Genomic DNA, 17,315 nt, shown 5'->3' with positions numbered 1-17,315 from the left:
AGGCAGGACGCCCCATCCCAGGCAAGGCAAACAGAGGGCCCAAGGCGGCGACACCCAGCCACCACGAGCCGCCGACGCCAACTCCATGAAGCCCAACATCAAGGAGGGCACAGAAGAAGCAGAGAACAGGCCAACCAGCGCAACAGCAGCAGCCAAGCAGAACATCAGACCCACCAAGCAGCACGGCCAGGACAGAGTCCGGCAGCACAACGGGAGGAAAGGGGCAACCACCACCAAGAAGCAAAGCCACTGGAGGAAGAGAGGGATGAGTAGCACAGAAGCGAAACCCCAGACACCAACCGAGCGCGTAAAGAAACCTGAAAACCCTCCAGGACCAACACAGCGCAGAAGGAACACAGAGGGCAGAGGAGAGACCGCCACGGCACGTCACACAGGCAACCGCCAGCCGGGCAGGCCACCGTGGACAGAGCAGCGCACATCAGTGGGAACAGCATGGAAAAATACCACGCAGGGGCAACGCATGCCACACCCACAGCACCACACACCACACCGGGCATGAAGGTCAAGCCCTAACCAGAAGGGCCGGGAACAGCAAAGAAAGAACCCCACAGTTCCAGCCCGGCAGGAAAAGAGAAAAAAAAAACCCATCCCCCGACCAGCGCAGGAGTTCAGCGAAAAATCCATGACAAGAACCCAGAGCCCTACGCAACGCCAAAGGCGGCAGATGGACCCCCCAAATCCCAGGAACCAGCCCCGAACAGGAGCCGTAGGACGAAGATGGGAGGGCACAGAAGCCACCTGCCGAACCACAGAACACCGGACAGAGCAGCCTCATCCAAGTCAAGCAACAGAAGCAGACACGAGAGGCAGAACACCCCCACACGGTGCCCATGCGGCCAGGGCACCCCAGGGGGACCGGAGAACCAGCAGTAGGGAAGAGGCAGCAGGCCCCAACAACCCCCAGCGACCCAGGGGCAGACAAGCGCCAAGGGCTCCACCCAAGGAAACATGGAGCAGTGGCCGGAGACGCACCCCAGGCAGCGAGAGCCCGAGCCACCAAAGGCACGAGAACAGCCGCCAAGCCACAGCACCAAGGGCCACACCGCAGGGCAAGAGAACCACCCAAGCAGGATACAAAATAGGAAAAACGGGCCGAAACCCGCCCTACCCGGCCACCGGGAAGATAGCACACCGGGAGGAGGCAGCCACACAGCCCGACCCGGAAACGCAGCCCCAGCCACAGGAGGACCGCCGGACACCGCCGAGGATTCCTGAGCCACCGCTCCGCCCCCATACCACGAGGGAGACGAGGAGAGGAGGCACAGCCAGGAGAACGCTGCAGAGGGCACCGCCGTAGCAGAGAACCAGACCGAAGACTCCCCGGCACCGCCACAGAGAGGAGCTGAAAGGTAAGTCTCACTAGGGAGACAGAAAAAAACAGGTGGAGGTGGGGGCGGGCAGAGTTTTTATGCTGGGGGTGGGTCTGGGTGGGAGGCGGGGCCTCAATTGTGCTGAAGGAAGGCGAGGGAGGGACGGGAGGTAATGATGTATATGAAAATATTTTTTTATGTAAGTTATTATTGCAGTCTTCCCCAATATCGAAAATAAAGCTGACAGAAATAGGAATACAAACCATTCAACCGACCAGCTGGTTAGACTGGACTGGCCAAAGTATGGTTTCGTTTAAGGCCTATGAGTCTTGTGATGTTGAATGCATGTGGAGCACATGTGAGAAACTGGTGAAAAGCAAAAGTGGAGGAGTTCACTTGTGCCCTGGAAAAATTCAAGAAGGACCTCCTGGGTACGGGCTCACCTGTAGAGAATTTCAATAATTGGGTCGGGTCGGCGATAGAAGAGGTTGCTCCCCTGATGAGAGTCGGCTCTAAGAGCAGGAAGAAATAATCTGACCTGTGGTTCTCAGATGAGGTCAATGAGATCCAAAGGCAGTGCAGGAGGCAGGAGCAGAGATGGAAGTTGACTCCTGGGCTGGTTGAGAAAACTAAAGGTAGGGAGCTCATTCTCAAATACAAAAGCAGAATGAAAGAAGCTAAATCAGCATACTACTCCCAGAGGATAAGGTCAGCTATCAAGGTCCCGAACTAACTTTTCAATACAGTGTTCACCCTTATGTTACCTCTGATGTATCAGGGTGTTGAGAACTCACAAAACTTTTGCATTAAAGTTCTTTAAAGGGAAAATCATGATCATCCACGCAGACTTCTTGGCTCCTGCTGACGGTCTCGTTGATTCTGGGATTCAGTCGATTTAGACTGAGGATGGGGCAGTTTTAGAACAACTCAACCCCAGTTGTTTAGTCAGGGTCTCCCTGCTACCCACGTCTACGATCAAGACCCTGATAGGTAGTACTACCTAGGGCCCTCCGGACTATCCATGTCCACCTAGGGTCCTGCAGGTGGTTCAGAACCTTATGCTGAGTCTATGGAGAAGATCTACTGTGAGGTCCTGGAGACTGGGTGCTCCAGAGGGCTGGAAAGAGGCAGTTGTCAACCCTCTGAAGTAAAAGCCTGATGGAGACTCCAGCAATCTGAAAAACGTGTTCCCGATCTCTTTCTTGCCTGCTCCTGCAGATATCTTGAACAAGCATTTAAACCATGAACTAGCCAACTATCTCCTTGATCAAGAACTCCTGGACCCTTTGCAGAATTGGTTCAGGAAGAATCCTAGCACTGCATCGATGGTTATTGCTAGTATGGATTCAGTATGCAGGCAAGTGACCAGAGAACTGTGGCTGTCCTGGTTTTTTAGACCTGTCAGTAGTTTTTCACACCATATCGCCATTGCTGCTGTGGAAAGGCTGCAGCAGGCCAGACTGAAGGACATGGCCCTTAAGCTGTTGAAGTTCTTCCTGCTTGATAGAATGATCACAGTTAGTTGTGGAAACGTCAGAGCAGCACCCTTTCAGTTTCCCTGTGGAGTTCCCCAAGGGTCGTCCCTAAGCTCTACCCTATTTAACTTGTATGTTACCCCTCTGGCAAAACTGGTACCGTCTTTCAGTCTCCAGATATTGTCCTATGTGGACAACACCCAGATCATTGCTTCTATCTCCGATGACTGGGAAGCGATAGAGGACAGGTTTAAGGCTTGTATGCAGGAAATTAGCAGGTGGATGAGGGAGAACTGGCTCAAAATGAATGGGGACCAAGATTGTGGCATTCAGAGTGGACAGCACAATCTGGACTAACTGCTGGTGGATAGAAACTTGTGGCACCTTACCTGTCCCAGCAGCAGCGGCCAAACACCAGGGTGTGATTTTTTATAACATCTTGACTTTCGACACCCAGGTCAATAGAACAGTGAGTTCTTGTTTTTGGATTATTGGGATCTCAAAGAAAATACTGCCTCTTCTTCCGGAAGATCTCAGGGTGTCAGTGGTCATTGCACTCATCACCTCCCGCTTAGACTACTGTACCGCCCTGTATCTAAACGTTAACCAACTTTCATTAAACAAGCTCCAAATCCTTCAGCATGCGGCCCCACTCTTTGTCCTGGGAGTACCAAAACACTCCTCGGTCGGGGAAGGATTGAGACCTCTTCACTGGCTGCCAGTAAAGAACTGGGTGTCCTTTAAAGTGCTTTGCTTGATGCATAAAGCCCTCCCCTCCCAGGGGTCGAGCTATCTTAGGACAGCCCTGAATTGGGATGTCCCCAGGAGGCCTCTGAGATCATCAGCTGGACGTAATAAGGTGGCGGTTCCAAAATGTAAGAAAGCCGGTGGGGGGACGTTCTTTAACAGTGACAGCTGCCAGGCTGTGGAACTCCCTTCCTGAACATATCAGGAGCCTGATCTCACACGTGTTGTTCCATAAGCAAGGCTTTTTGTGGATTGGGCGTTAGTTAGGAGTTGTGCTCGCTCTGTTCTCTTCCATTCATTGCACTTTGAATGCCTTCTGGTCTAATGCGCTTTAGAAATGTTGCAACTACAAATACATTCATAATACCTGCTAGTCAGGGATTTAATCCTAATTGAATTAGTATTTCCATACATAGCAGTGGCAAATATGTGCATGAAGATGAGAGAAAAGGATTCGCCGTTTTTTGGTAGTTAACCCAGCTCAGTCCGATTACTGTCTGTTAGTATTAAAGACGAGAGTGCTAACTATGACAAGGAATTAATTGGGATAAGTTCAACTCAGTGCAAAATCCTACAATAAGAAAGCTAGGCTGCACGCGACAAATGGATGATAAAGTGAAATAGCAGGGCACGAGGATGCCCTGGACTTTTTGACAGGTCACGCCGTACTCTTCACACATTTACCCTGCTTGTTTCTTTTTACAGGCCTCATTCGATTACAAGAGCTCATTAAGGCTCCTTCACGCTACAACCTGCGCCTTAAGATCCGCCAGCTACCAATGGAGACGAAGGATGCCAAACCTTTGCTGAAGGAGATGAAGAGAGGCAAGGAGTTCCATGTCATCTTTGATTGCAGTCATGACATGGCAGCAGGAATTTTAAAGCAGGTAAACAACTTCAACCTCTTAATTGCTTAACCTCTTTGATGTCTGACAGGTGCACATAAACATCAGAATTTAAATAAGCAGAAAACTGAAGGCGTGTTTGACAATTTTTAAACTTCATTTTTACTATTAATTTTTCATTTGTTTTTCAAAAACGCAATAGACTAAAAATAGGCAGTGACCAAATGAAATATCAGAACAAAGATGTATTTTAATACAATCACGAACGTCAAACTACGTGCATTAAAAATAAGCTAACAACCAACGGACGAAACAACAAAATAAAGATTTATTGCTAAACTTTCACTAGCATTAATTTATCTCTCATACAATTACATTTTTTTTTTAAAATCGCCATCTTTAATAGCAATACGCAATTTTTTTCAGATTTTTCCCTTCAGGCTGTATTTTTGATTGTAATAATACACAGTTCGCTTTCTAATGTATAATACAAATAACATATGCATTCATTGTAGGAATTTATTTGGACGCAGATCCGTGTAGGTCAATTGGAATGAACAGAACAGCAGTTCAAACGTCATCAGCATAGAAAAGGGAATTCCACGATTTAATTCACTCTTCATTAGATAACAAACTACTATTTGTTTTTTACTTCATCATGGATTTGATTATGAAGGCAAATGCATAGTTCTGCATCAGAATTCAGAAGGTGCTTCTCTTATTTAATGTACCTGCAATAGATGAAGCAAGTATATTGGCTTTTTCCTTATTATTTTCATTTTAGATTTAGACATTCATTCATAGCGTGTGTGTGATTGATGCCCAGAATTGGATGTCTTGATGCTGAGTGACTGCAAAGGCTTAAGAATAGATTTACCAGAATAGATTTATGAAAATAAGCTGTGCTTAGGTGGGCCTGAAGGCCGTGTATCAACTGTCGGTTGTGGTAATCTTCAGTGGCAGGGAGTCCATAGACGCTGGCAAGGTCAACAAAGGTTTTCCAGGTATTCCGGGTCAACAGCTTTTCTTTATGGTGTATAATACATCTCTTTCATTCAGACCACTTAACGTCACTCCCCTCAATTTTGGTAGCAGCGTTGCATCATATAGGGGCCTTCAAGTGTATATGATCAAGTATGTGTAATAATATGTGAGCCCTGATCCAGTCAGAGGCTGAAGCAATTATAATTGGGTTGGAGGTGTCCTTTTGGAGATGTTGTTCGATCTGGACCTAAGGTGGTGTGGAACTGTGCTTCTGTAGCATATAGTTTGAGTGTGTCAACTGATGTGTCAGCCAATATATATATGCATACAGTTTGGATTTCACTAACCTTTATTTGTCGTCACCTCACAAGAATTGTAGGATTTCCTTTTCAGTGCCTATAGTAGGGATCTTGAGCTCAGGAGGGGTACATACCAAGTAAGCAGTTAAACCTTGGTACTATGTTCATTTTAGTGTTTAGAATTCTCTCCCACCCCATACTGAGAGGTTAGCCCCGGCTATTTTTGAAAGCCAAGATTCATCTTCTCGACTGGGGGGGAGATATTGTCTCCATGATCACAAGACGCGGGTTGATAAGAATCCCCAGATATTTAACCCGTGACACAGTCATCTAACAGGCAGATTGGCAAAGGATTTCTGTGTGGTGGTGAGCGTTAATGGCATGACTTCCCACTTTGTCCATTGGATCTTGTGGTCTGAAAATGTTGTGAAAGCCTCTATATGCTTCACCAGAGGTTTGTCTCAGTCAGGAGGGTGGGAGATGGTCACACGAATGTCAAATAGTGAACCAGTGTAAGAAACTCTCGGTTTATCCATAGTCTGGAACAGATATCCATATTACATGAGGTCTACATTAGGACTTTATCGTCTGCGTGTGACCAAACTTGGGATAGGATGTGGGAGAGCATCAGTACATAGTTGGTGGAAGAGCATCCCGCAACAAATTCTACCTGATGTGGGTGAATCAATTTGAGAAGAACGTGCATCAGGGAGCAGACAATATCTTGGCCAGGATTTTGAAGACTCCGTTTGGCGTAGATGGAAGGCCAAGTAATTGGCCAGCTTTTCCACGCCTTTCATAGTGACTTTGATAAGGATGGAAAAGTGACTTAGCTGCCTTATTTCTGTAATGTTCATTGAAGGCAAGTTTAACCTTCAACAGATCTCTTGGAGTGACCGGTGTTGGGGACCTAGAGTATGTCTCAGTGCACATGTTGACTTTATGCTCCAAGTGCATTCTGGAGTTGGCAAGTTGTTTCTTCACAATTGCTGCATCCTGCATTGGAAGACCCCACAGACATGCAATATTTCCCCTCACAAGGTATGAGCAGAAGCCAGTGATTCTGCATTGTTCACTAGGAATGTTCAGAGGTGGGAGCGCAATCGTTCCATGCCTCAGAAGTGTTTGAAATGAGAAGTACTTAAATTCCTGGGACCCCTGGTGGGTGGCAGCAGACTGATTTCCAAATGTAGGCTGATCAGAAATGCCCCACTGCACTTTGAAGGTCTGAACCAGATTCTGGGCTAATGCTGGGGTTAGTAGAAAATAATCTATCCTAGTAGGCACATCGTGTGGGTGAGATGTGAAAATGTGCTCCCTTTCTCTTGGGTGGAGGAGGCAACAAGGCTCAGTTAGAAACAGGCCGTGAATTAAGTCAGGCAAAAGGTGCCTATCTTTGGAATGATGAATGTCAAGGGGCCTAATCTCTTCACCACAGGATCTACTATCACATTCCAATCTCTGTCAACCAGAACCTGCATTTTGGGCACGGATGAAGAATCTTGGTGACAGAGGTGAAAAATTCTGCTTTGCATCAATGTGGAACACGGATGGAACCTACGTCCAGGAAAGCATCTCTAATTTTGAGTTTCACAACAATATACTGACCCTCTCGTCAGTTAGACCCTGTTAGGGGCGAAATCCACAGCCCCCTCCCAATGAAACATGAGACCTGAAAATAGGAAAAAAGAAAGTATCTACCCAGTGAGGGCTACGTGACAACACCAAGGATGTTATACCTGTCCAGGACATTGTACAACATACTGAGGTCGATTGTTTGAGGATCCATGGAGGAGTTGGAAGAACTGCTTGGGGGTGTAATCGCTAGGTCTTGAGGGCCGTTCCAAAAGTATTCCTGTGATGTAGAGAATCTCGACCCCTGGGGCACCATTCGCTTCCCACTTTTGCCTCACTTTCTCCCATCTCTTCCATTCGGCAATGTCAGCATACTGATCTACCTCCTGGGTTTAGGGTACCCCAGTGTTGTGGTTTTTTGCACCTTATGAAACCTACATAGCAAATCCCTCCAGGGCATTCAGGGAGGTTTCCAGGTCTTCCAGTTTCTCAAATTCCTGTGAGCGGCCATTCAGTGTGACAATCATTGTTGCTGGTTCGTGGAGGCCAAAGTTGAAGTCCAGTTTCCGCAGTTGGGATCGCACTGCCAGTAATCTCTTCCTCTTATTGTTTTTATGGGAGAGAAGTCAACTGCAAAGTAAACTGAGAAATTCTCCAGTGTTTCTTAGACATCATTGTGATCAGAATAGCTAGTTGATGGTGTATGCAGCACACCTCGATACGTCACAGTCAAATGGATGCTGACCCGGTGTGGGCACTTTCTTGGAGGGCACTTTGAAACCTTAATGTTAGGCTGAAGCAAAGACTTAGTGTTGCTGGGGTGAAGTATTTCAAGAATGTCACCAGATTATCTTTTTCTTCAGTCTCGGGAACACACATGATCCACATGTTATCTCTGCGACTGTGGTCTTTTAATCTATAGTCTTCTTGCGTAGTTGCCAGAGTTCACTCCCCCAGTCCGGTGCTCCATTCCAGGTCCCCAACCCTGCTCTACAAGAGCTATCTTCTGAAGGTGATTATCTCTCCACAAAGTGATTGGATTTAAGAGGTTGTGGCTACCACTGCTGTGTTTACCAAAGCAACAGACAGTTTAAAAACTTCTGATTCCTTCATCAGTTTTGTTAGGGCAGTGTCTAGAACTTCTGGAGTAGAGGCCATTGTTGCGGTTGTGGGGGTAGGTTGGTTGTGATTGGCCACAGCTTCTGAGAACAATAAGTATCGTGCTGATTTGGGTTTACAATTTGGCATGTGGCCCTTGGGGTCAAACCAAGAAAGGCCCTGGGAGAGGTAGTAAACAAATGTCTCAGCTCTTCACAGCATAAAGTAGGCCCATATCATGCGACAATCAAGGGAGATACTACTATGGGACTTGACTGTTGATGTGCACCAAAGTAGCATAGGTTCACTGAGGATCAATGTGGTTTCAATCCAAGTTGAGAACAGTTCAATCCCAAGGCAGTTTGAGTATGCTTATAGATAAATGTACACATCCCAAGATGGCCATCCTTTGAAGATCTAAATACAGTCCTATTATTTGGCTCTGAAAAGACCCTGTGCTTTGACAGAAGGCACCAATGAGAAAAGGCCCCCATGGTGCGCCTCTAATACCGCTTTCTTCATTATGTCTTCAGAAGAACTATGTAATGCCTAGTTATGGTTCTTCAATGCCATCATTTAGAAAATCATGTACTCTTTTAACTAGCAAATCCATGTTAAGTTCCCCTGTCTACTGTTAAGTTATCGCCTAGGGTCAAAAGCTGAGTCTCCCCATATCCTCTGCATATCCTGCATAAAGCCTTAGATAGTCTTTATCCTTTGATCAGCTCCTTATGCAATCCTTTGTTTTTCTTTGCCACTGTTCCTTTTGCCTGGAAAAGATAATATCTCTAACTAAGAAATCTATAGTCGATCTTGATGTGCATTGTAACTTCAGACCAAATTTGTTATTTTGTCCAGCTTAAATTCTGATGAGCATAATAAGCAGACAACTTTCGACATTCAATAAATCGTCCACTTTTTTTATTCTTGTCAAGCTAGCTCAGGCCAATGTAAGTGACAAAAGTTGCTCTTAAAATGGTATCTAATGAGTTGCATCAAATTCTTGATAGTGGCGGCAAATCATGTTGATTCATTTTGAAGTCTTGCAGCTTTTGACTCTGTCACCCAGTCAACCTTAATCCAGTGTCTTTTCATTATGGGCATCCCAGACAGAACCTTTTAATTGCTCATTTCAATCCTCCTAATTAGAACTCAGGCAATAAATTGACCCTTGATCTTCTCGCAAGCTCCGTAAGTTTGGAGTGCCTTATGGTTCCTCCTTGAACTCACGATTTTGAATCTTTACATTACTCCATGGGCCAACACCATGTAATCTTTTGAGTTTTGTTTCATGTCCTATCCAGATGACACCCAATTCATTGTCCAGTTTAAAGAAGATCTGGGTACCACTACTGAGAATTTTCGTTCCTGCTAGTTCATTGTTGTCTCCTGCTTGAAAAATGTCTCACTAAATCTGGAGAAACAACAAAGCTCTTACTTACTTTTGTTGAATGCTTAGCTGTCTAGTAGACTGAGTCATAAGATTTATGTCACTGCCATACCCTGCACTGGATTACAGAAACAAATTACTCTGATTATGTTGATCTCAAATAGAATACAGAAGATGTATATAATGTTTTATGATTTGGTTGACTAATTACCATTTCTCCCACAAACACTGCATACAGATTAGCAAAACACACAGGAAGACATAGTTAGACTGGGTGAGCACATATATAGTAACTAAGAAGCTAAGCATTTGCTGTACTGAGACAACACATGGATTAAAACACATGGAGTTTACAAACATATGATCTATATTATACATATGCGCTTGAAATTAGTAGAGTTAAGCATGTCAGAATTGGATGAAGCTGGCTGTTATCACCTGTTGAAGATTAATCTACTTATCCTCTATTCACCAATAACTGATTAGGAGATTAAGACAAGTACTGTACCCTGCAATCAAATACAAAGGATTAGTCTAATTTCCTTTTATAAGATTGGAGGAGATTAGTCTAATTACTTTACATGTACCAGGTTACAGTGAAATAGGGCTTTGATTATTTTAACATTAATTAGATAATAGTAGTTTTATACTGTTATCACTTAACCCAGAATTCGTTTACAAGAGAATACTCCACTAACTCTTTTACCCTGCATTTGATTATAAAGGATTCCTTTGAGTATTGTACCCGGTACTGAATTTCAGCTTGATTACTCGGATTACTTCAGCCCCAATTATATTTGCTGAAAATGTTTCCTTGCACTAGTTTGCCCAAACAATTTACTTTGATTGCTTTATTTAGGACAATCCTGCCTTATATTATAGGAGCCAGTTTCTCTCATTATTTTACCCTGCATTAAATTAAAGAAAAACATTAGTAACCTTATACTGTATTGGTTTGCAGTATGCTTTTGCTTGAATTACATCACTATGCATGTGAGTGTAGTAAAAAACTACTCCACTATTTTCATCCTTTATGGGATTTCAGACAATTACTTTGATTGCAAAAGGAAACTGCCCTGATTATTTTACCATTCATCCCATCACAGGGTGTTGCTCTTTTTTCATTTCTCCATTTTAAATGTCACGAAATTATTTTAATTACTGCACATTTTACTGATTTACCTAAAGAGATTCTTTGCCCTGATTTAGCCTGCATTAAGGACCCAATGATGACAGATAACTATTACTCTGATTATGTTATACTGAATACATTAGGGTTGTGGATCACTCACAGTATATTATCCATTACTGGATTGTTCAATGTTGTAGCTTGGATTGCTAATTTTATATTAGATTATGGAAGATGACCACTGTGACTATTTTAACCTATACGTAAATACAGACAGGGATGTATAATATAGGCATAGGAGTGTGCATGCATGGAAAGGTTCTGCTGCTGATAACACGCAGGTCCCTACCACTCAGCCAACTAGGGTAGCCTACCACTTTGTCCAGCGGACAGGTGAGGATTGCAATTGGTGCACCATGCAGTGCTGGCAACCAGACTTGACTTTGCTCCTGACTGACCCAACTAACCTCCTTATTTCAGAGACCTGTGCTATGTAGTACTTTGGCACAACAGGCTGAACACCTGTTGTTCTGTTCTGGCCCAATGGCCCGCAAGGAAAGAGGGAAAGAAAAAAGAAATGCTTCATGGAGTTCCTCTCCAGAGCACGGCTTGGAATGAATATTCTAGAACCTGTGGTACTATGGAATAAGTCAAGGTACCAACATGAGACAGGGAAGTGGGTGGACTGCAACCTCCCACAACCCACTGAGCATTACGTGAGTAAGGTGCGCTTTAGGTAATGATCAGTTCTATGAGACTCACAGGAAGAATTGGTGGAACCAAACCCTCGTTCATAATGAATAAAAATACTGAAGAGCACTAGGACACTGGGAATATTTTCATTACTAATCTTGTCCTAAAGGGCACAATGTGAACAGTAACCAAAATGAAAACAAACACGATAGTGGCAATGATATTTGTGAAAAGGCAGAACAACAGAAAATATTGTAACATTCTTTAAGAAAATAAAGGAAACAAAAAAACAGAGAGAAAGAAAGAATCATAATGAAAGGAGAGACAGAATAGAAAGAAAGAAAGAAAGAAAGAAAGAAAGAAAGAAAGAAAGAAAGAAAGAAAGAAAGAAAGAAAAAAAAGAACAAAATAATGTTTTAATTCTACTTTTACTATGCTGCTGTTACAGGTATGGGGCCAACCAACAGGGGTTCCTGAACTCCAGAGCATATGTACAAAAGCACAGTATCTAGCAGTCCTGGACACAAAGCAAAAACTCTCCCTAGGGTATAAATGGGACCCCCTGTGAGATTAATGGTCACAGAGGAGATTATTTCTGAGGGGCTGCTTCAATTCTGTCAACGTCCCCACAACACTCTCTAAGGCCATTGGGGGTGCTGCTGCCCATCCTGAGACATCATTAGGAAAATTATGCAAATGTTTGAAAGCATGTGAGGTTTATGGGGCAATCCCATAACCGCAGGTATATTAAATGAGCTGTTTTGCCACTATGTGGAAATGCTTTTTTGATAGTAGTGATGAATGAAGCTGTGCATACACCGGGCCCTGGCTACACCTGGGGCAATTTACGATTTACAGTGGAGTGATAAGCACTTAGTTTCCTGTACAGTCCCATCAGGGGGCCAAGCTTCAGAGATGGTTTTCCTGACCACATAAGGATGATTTGCCTAATGTTTTTGTAGTTTTGCTCTAGGTGACCAGCACTAGCATGCCTGCACACCTCCAAATTGGCTTTTGTTATGGCTCTAAATGGTTTGGTCCCATTGGTCTCCCTTCCCCACACCTGCCCCTTGACTGAGCTTCTGATGCTCTTCCCTGTTTGAGAGGGCATCTTCCAGAGCCCCTCACAGCCAACAAGCAGATCACTCTCCTTGCCATGCTTCCAACAGGTACCTGTGCATCAGATGAATCAAATTTCAGTGCACAGAAGTCCCAGAGGCAGCATCTAGGGTACCCCTGAAGATCCATTATGCCAACTGTTATTCAGGGGACAAAGAGGAGCCGGACACACTGGCTCAGGAGAGGGCCATCCTGGGTGCCAAGTGAAGTTAGATTCCTTCTGTCAATATTTCTCATTACAGCTGGGCATTCTTTAACTGCGGTCACTCCCTGGTACAGTGACTTCTCGGTGGCCCTTCCTCCTGCAGTGGTTTTCAAGTAGAGGTAAAATGTTCTACAGGCCAGTCACCGAAGGCAAATTCTAGAGTGCAGTGTGAAGCATTAACTAACACATGCATATTTCTTCCCCAATCCCTTTCTTTCCCAGGAACTAGGGCATGCACAGTTAATGGCTCAATTGTAATGTGTAGAGAGGATTTGATCCTCCTTCTGGCCAGTAGAGTAATTACCTTGGTCCAATATGGAAACCAAACGCCTGAAATTGGATTCTGGCTGACTAAGGGAAATGTAAAAATTCTCAAAGTGCCATAAGGTGTGCAGTTATAATGAAACAGACCGTGGATCTAAACTTAGAAAGCATGTTTACCCTAAGATTGATACTTCACTGAACCCTCCAAGTCTATGTGGGGCAAAATCGTACTATGATTAAGGGTGGGAGGAATAGGCGTAGTGCCTCTACGTGGAGTTCCACGGAGTTGAAAAAACTCCGCTCTGCTCCCTCACCCACCCAAAGCAATTATAATGAAAAATAAAAGCACTTACCTGCCGTGGCTGCCTTCTTCTCGCCATGGCCGCTCTCCTTCCTCATCCTCATGGTCTTTCTTCTTTGATGACCCCCTACGTTGTACGGCACACGCATGACGTACAATTTAGGGGTGTGGAGCCTAAATTGCAAGAGAGAGAGAAAAGTAGATAGGAAGGAAAAAAGGGGGAAGAGGAAAAGACCCAGACAGAAAAAAGAAAAAAAGAAAGAAAAATGAAGGTAGGATGAAAAGAAGAGAGAAAAATAATGGGAGCTAGAAACAGAGAAAAGAATGAAAAAGAGCAAAAAGAAAGAAAGTAAGAAAGAGAAAGAGAGAACAAAGGAGAGAAATAAAAAAGAGAACAAGAAAAATAGATCAATAGAACATAGAGAGAGAAAAAAGGGAAAGAAAGGGATAGAGAACTGCCTTTAGCCATTGTTAAGATAACGGATGTTCTGTTTTTAAGGTGTTTTCCCGGTAAAGGAACACGAACAAGACAGTAATTATATTTCAATGCAAAAGGACACCCAGGAGGGAGCTACTGGTGTGGTTGAACACTTGATCCTGCAGTCTTTTTGTGCAAGTATTTTTACTTGCCTATGTACAAAAACGAGTGTGTGCCATCGTGTTTTTCATAGTAAAACCTGGTACATGTCACTAGGCCGATTAGCATGAAATGCGAGGAACAAGGACCAGGTGAAAACATGCACATTTCTTCTTATGCCCAGGTGTATAACTCAGAATCAGGTGTAAGCTGTACGCTCGCTTTGCACGTGGAAGAGGTAATTAGCGGCTTCCCAAGATGCACTTGCGTAGGCGCTGGAATTGTAATCGGGATTACATATGCTCCTAACTTTTGAGTTACTGAATCTATCATGAACTGTAATTACCAGAGTACAATCAGAAGCTTTTGCTGAAACGCCTGCAGCATGCTCACTCCCCCTGCACCTGCATACTTCTGACAGCACAAAAAAAACCAGCATGTAGGTGCTCCTCAAAGACCTTTGGTTTACCAGAACCTAAAATTCCATACCCTGATTCACTGACTCTGTGTGGATAGTCAAGGAACACTAATGTCCCCATCTTAAGTAACTGTTAATAATTCAAGTTCCTAAAATTCATTTTTATAAATGTGCTCTAGCAGTAGATGAAAAGTACTGGCGGGATTTTAACACTAAGCCCATTAAGCCATTAAGGTGCATTATTTATTTAGCACTAAATGTTTTTAAAGAGCAAACTGTGCCTTTAACAAAGTTCACTGTCAGCAAAACTGAGAAATAGGTGTTAAGGAACTGGAACGAGCTGAGAGGTGGTGAGGCTTTCAAGTGATCCTCCATCATTAATTCATTATGTGATCTCTAGTTTTTTGGCGCTTTGGGGAAGACATGTTTGCATCATGGAAAATAAATTTCCGCCAGTGGTGTCTCTAGGTATGATTTTTATGGTAGCTCACAAGGGGCCTCAGATAAACCTGGCAGAGTCACCTAAATCGGGCAGTCATGAAGATTACACACAGGGGCATATTATCAAGGGGGCTTATCTCCGCCTTTTTGGCTTTAAAAGCCAAGAAAGCGGAGATAAAATTATCTCCCTATTACCTAGCTGTCGCTAACACCAGTTGGCGACAGCTAGTAGGAGATAGCGACCATCTTGGGCCCCGCTTTGCATGTCAGTGATATTTATCACTAATGACATACAAAATGGGCGTGCCAAGATGTAAGCGACTGGAAACAGTCCCTAACATCGCTATCTCCTATTACCAACTTTTGGAGATATTCGCGCTAAGCGCGAATATCTCCAAAAGCTAACACCTGCCCCTGAGCAGTTCTTAGCCATGTTATCCAATGGTAGGTGGATAACATGGCAAGGAGCATTAGCTCGTTAATGCATGAATATCGCTGACTTTTCAGCGATATTCATGCATTTCGGCCGATTTTTATCGCTTAGGAGAGAAACCTTGATAATAGCAAGGTTCCTAAGCGATAAAAATCGCTGCAGCTCGGCGATAAAAATATCCCCGCTAAACCAACATAGCGATAATTATCGCTAGATGTTGGTAATATGCCCCACAATTTTTAAGCAGACTGTGAATTAAACATCGTTTTTTCTCCACTGCCTTCCCTTTATCAACCCCCCCACACACAATGCACCAATTACCTGTAAGATTTTCAATTTAACACTTCTCTTTTCAATATTCTATTCTGAAAGCTGTGTTCCTCCAGTACACACTTTTCCATACAATCACACTTACAATTGGCAAACCTTAGATTTCTCTGCGCAGCTGCTTAGCGATCAAGGATTGGATTGGCATGCATTCCGAAGCCTTTCGTGAGTCACTGCTAGGCACTGTGAGAAATGTGCACTGTGTTTGACTTTAACGTCCTGCCACAACTTGCTTGACCTCACACAGCTACATAGGACTGTCTCTTCATGCTACACAGTATACATGAGTAACATATTGCTTGAAAAAAACCTACAGAAGCCCACCATCCTGGAAAAATAAAATGTTCTTAGGAAATGTAAGAGTAAGTAAAATGTAAACAGGAGTCACCTTGCTGTTCCCATGATGAGAGGTCAGTGTCCGTTTTTGTGGTGAGGCACGAGGGGGTAAGGGCAGGACATTTACAACTGTGGCACTCCCCCTAAGTGACGCCACTACTGAAGTGAAATTTTGAGCTAGTTTTGTAGGATATGTTGCCTCAAATTCTCTTCAAAGAGTAGGTCATTTATTATGCAGCATTCTCAAAAGAGGTATTTTTATTGGCAGTTTTTCAAGGTCATTGGAAGGTTTCACTGAATATGTTGAATGAAGACTAACTCATGGTGTGGCATAGGAACAAATTGAAGCATACCTTGATGTAAGGCGTGGTGAAAAAATCCACCACTTTCAAAAGAACAGAGGGAGTGTACTTAACACTACACCTACCTCTTCCTGCACACCATCCCAAATTTACAATCGGTTAAATGTAGATAACAGGTGCCATACAAATGGACCTTGGTTCTGAAGTACTTTAGGCGAGCAATTTTCTCCAGGTAAAACTTTGAGGAATTGTATGGCAAAAACAATGCAGTAAATAAATACTGTGTCATAATATAGTCACAAAGATTTGTTCCCCATATTATCTTCAATCGCCATGGAAACTCCTAATCAGGTGTAAAAAGTGACCACATACTGTGCAGTAACATAATTTCCACAAGTGTTTTTTGAGTAGGATCAAGGTCACTAGAATTATATGATGTTGCAGCTGCAACATTTTTCCCATGATTATGGATTTGCAATACATGCCATGCAATCCAACACCTGCTGCATAGTCTGCAGAGTTTAGCAAAAAAAACATTGATTCTAGCTCAAATGGATCAAACTTTACTAAAAACATGGCAACACAAGTTGCTCACTGGAAGGCCCTTTAGAAAGGCTGACTTGTCCCCTTTTTGTGTTTATTGCTGGTTTTTGGTGTTGCACTGCTATTCATGAGGAGAAACCTTTTCTCAGACAGTGTTATCCTGAGTAAAAGGGCAAAATAAGGAAATACCAATATCATCAGAAAATATGCTGTGTTTCACCACATAGTTTGCCTTTTCCTGCTGCATAATGTAGTCAACCCTGTTGCATAATTTAGTCTTCCCCACCACATAATTTCAATGGCCCTGAGTATGATTTTACCCCAGTACTTGAAATAATGCCCCACTTTATATAAAGCAAATAAAGAACCTGAGGAGATTGTATGTTGTTGGGGTTTCAGTTGTACCACAGAAACGCACTTAATATGTGTTGAAGGCTTCTACCTAACCTATGTCAGTAAAAGTGTTAAAAGCAAATTATGTGA

At 43.6% G+C, this 17,315-nt stretch overlaps 1 protein-coding gene across 1 annotated transcript in view; it reads left to right on the top strand.

Annotated features, from left to right (window-relative positions):
• The window catches only part of GRIK2 (glutamate ionotropic receptor kainate type subunit 2), a 1,496,154-nt gene that overhangs the window by 478,364 nt on the left and 1,000,475 nt on the right, over positions 1-17,315 (top strand). Inside the window, exon 4 of the mRNA XM_086926667.1 lies at positions 4,259-4,440. Within this exon, the coding sequence (XP_086782793.1) occupies positions 4,259-4,440 (182 nt within the window). The remainder of the gene's footprint in view (positions 1-4,258; positions 4,441-17,315) is intronic.

The sequence above is a fragment of the Lissotriton vulgaris genome, chromosome 6 (assembly GCF_964263255.1).
Source record: "Lissotriton vulgaris chromosome 6, aLisVul1.2, whole genome shotgun sequence".
NCBI classification, from domain to species: domain Eukaryota; kingdom Metazoa; phylum Chordata; class Amphibia; order Caudata; family Salamandridae; genus Lissotriton; species Lissotriton vulgaris.
This window is presented reverse-complemented; position numbering and strand designations above follow the sequence as displayed.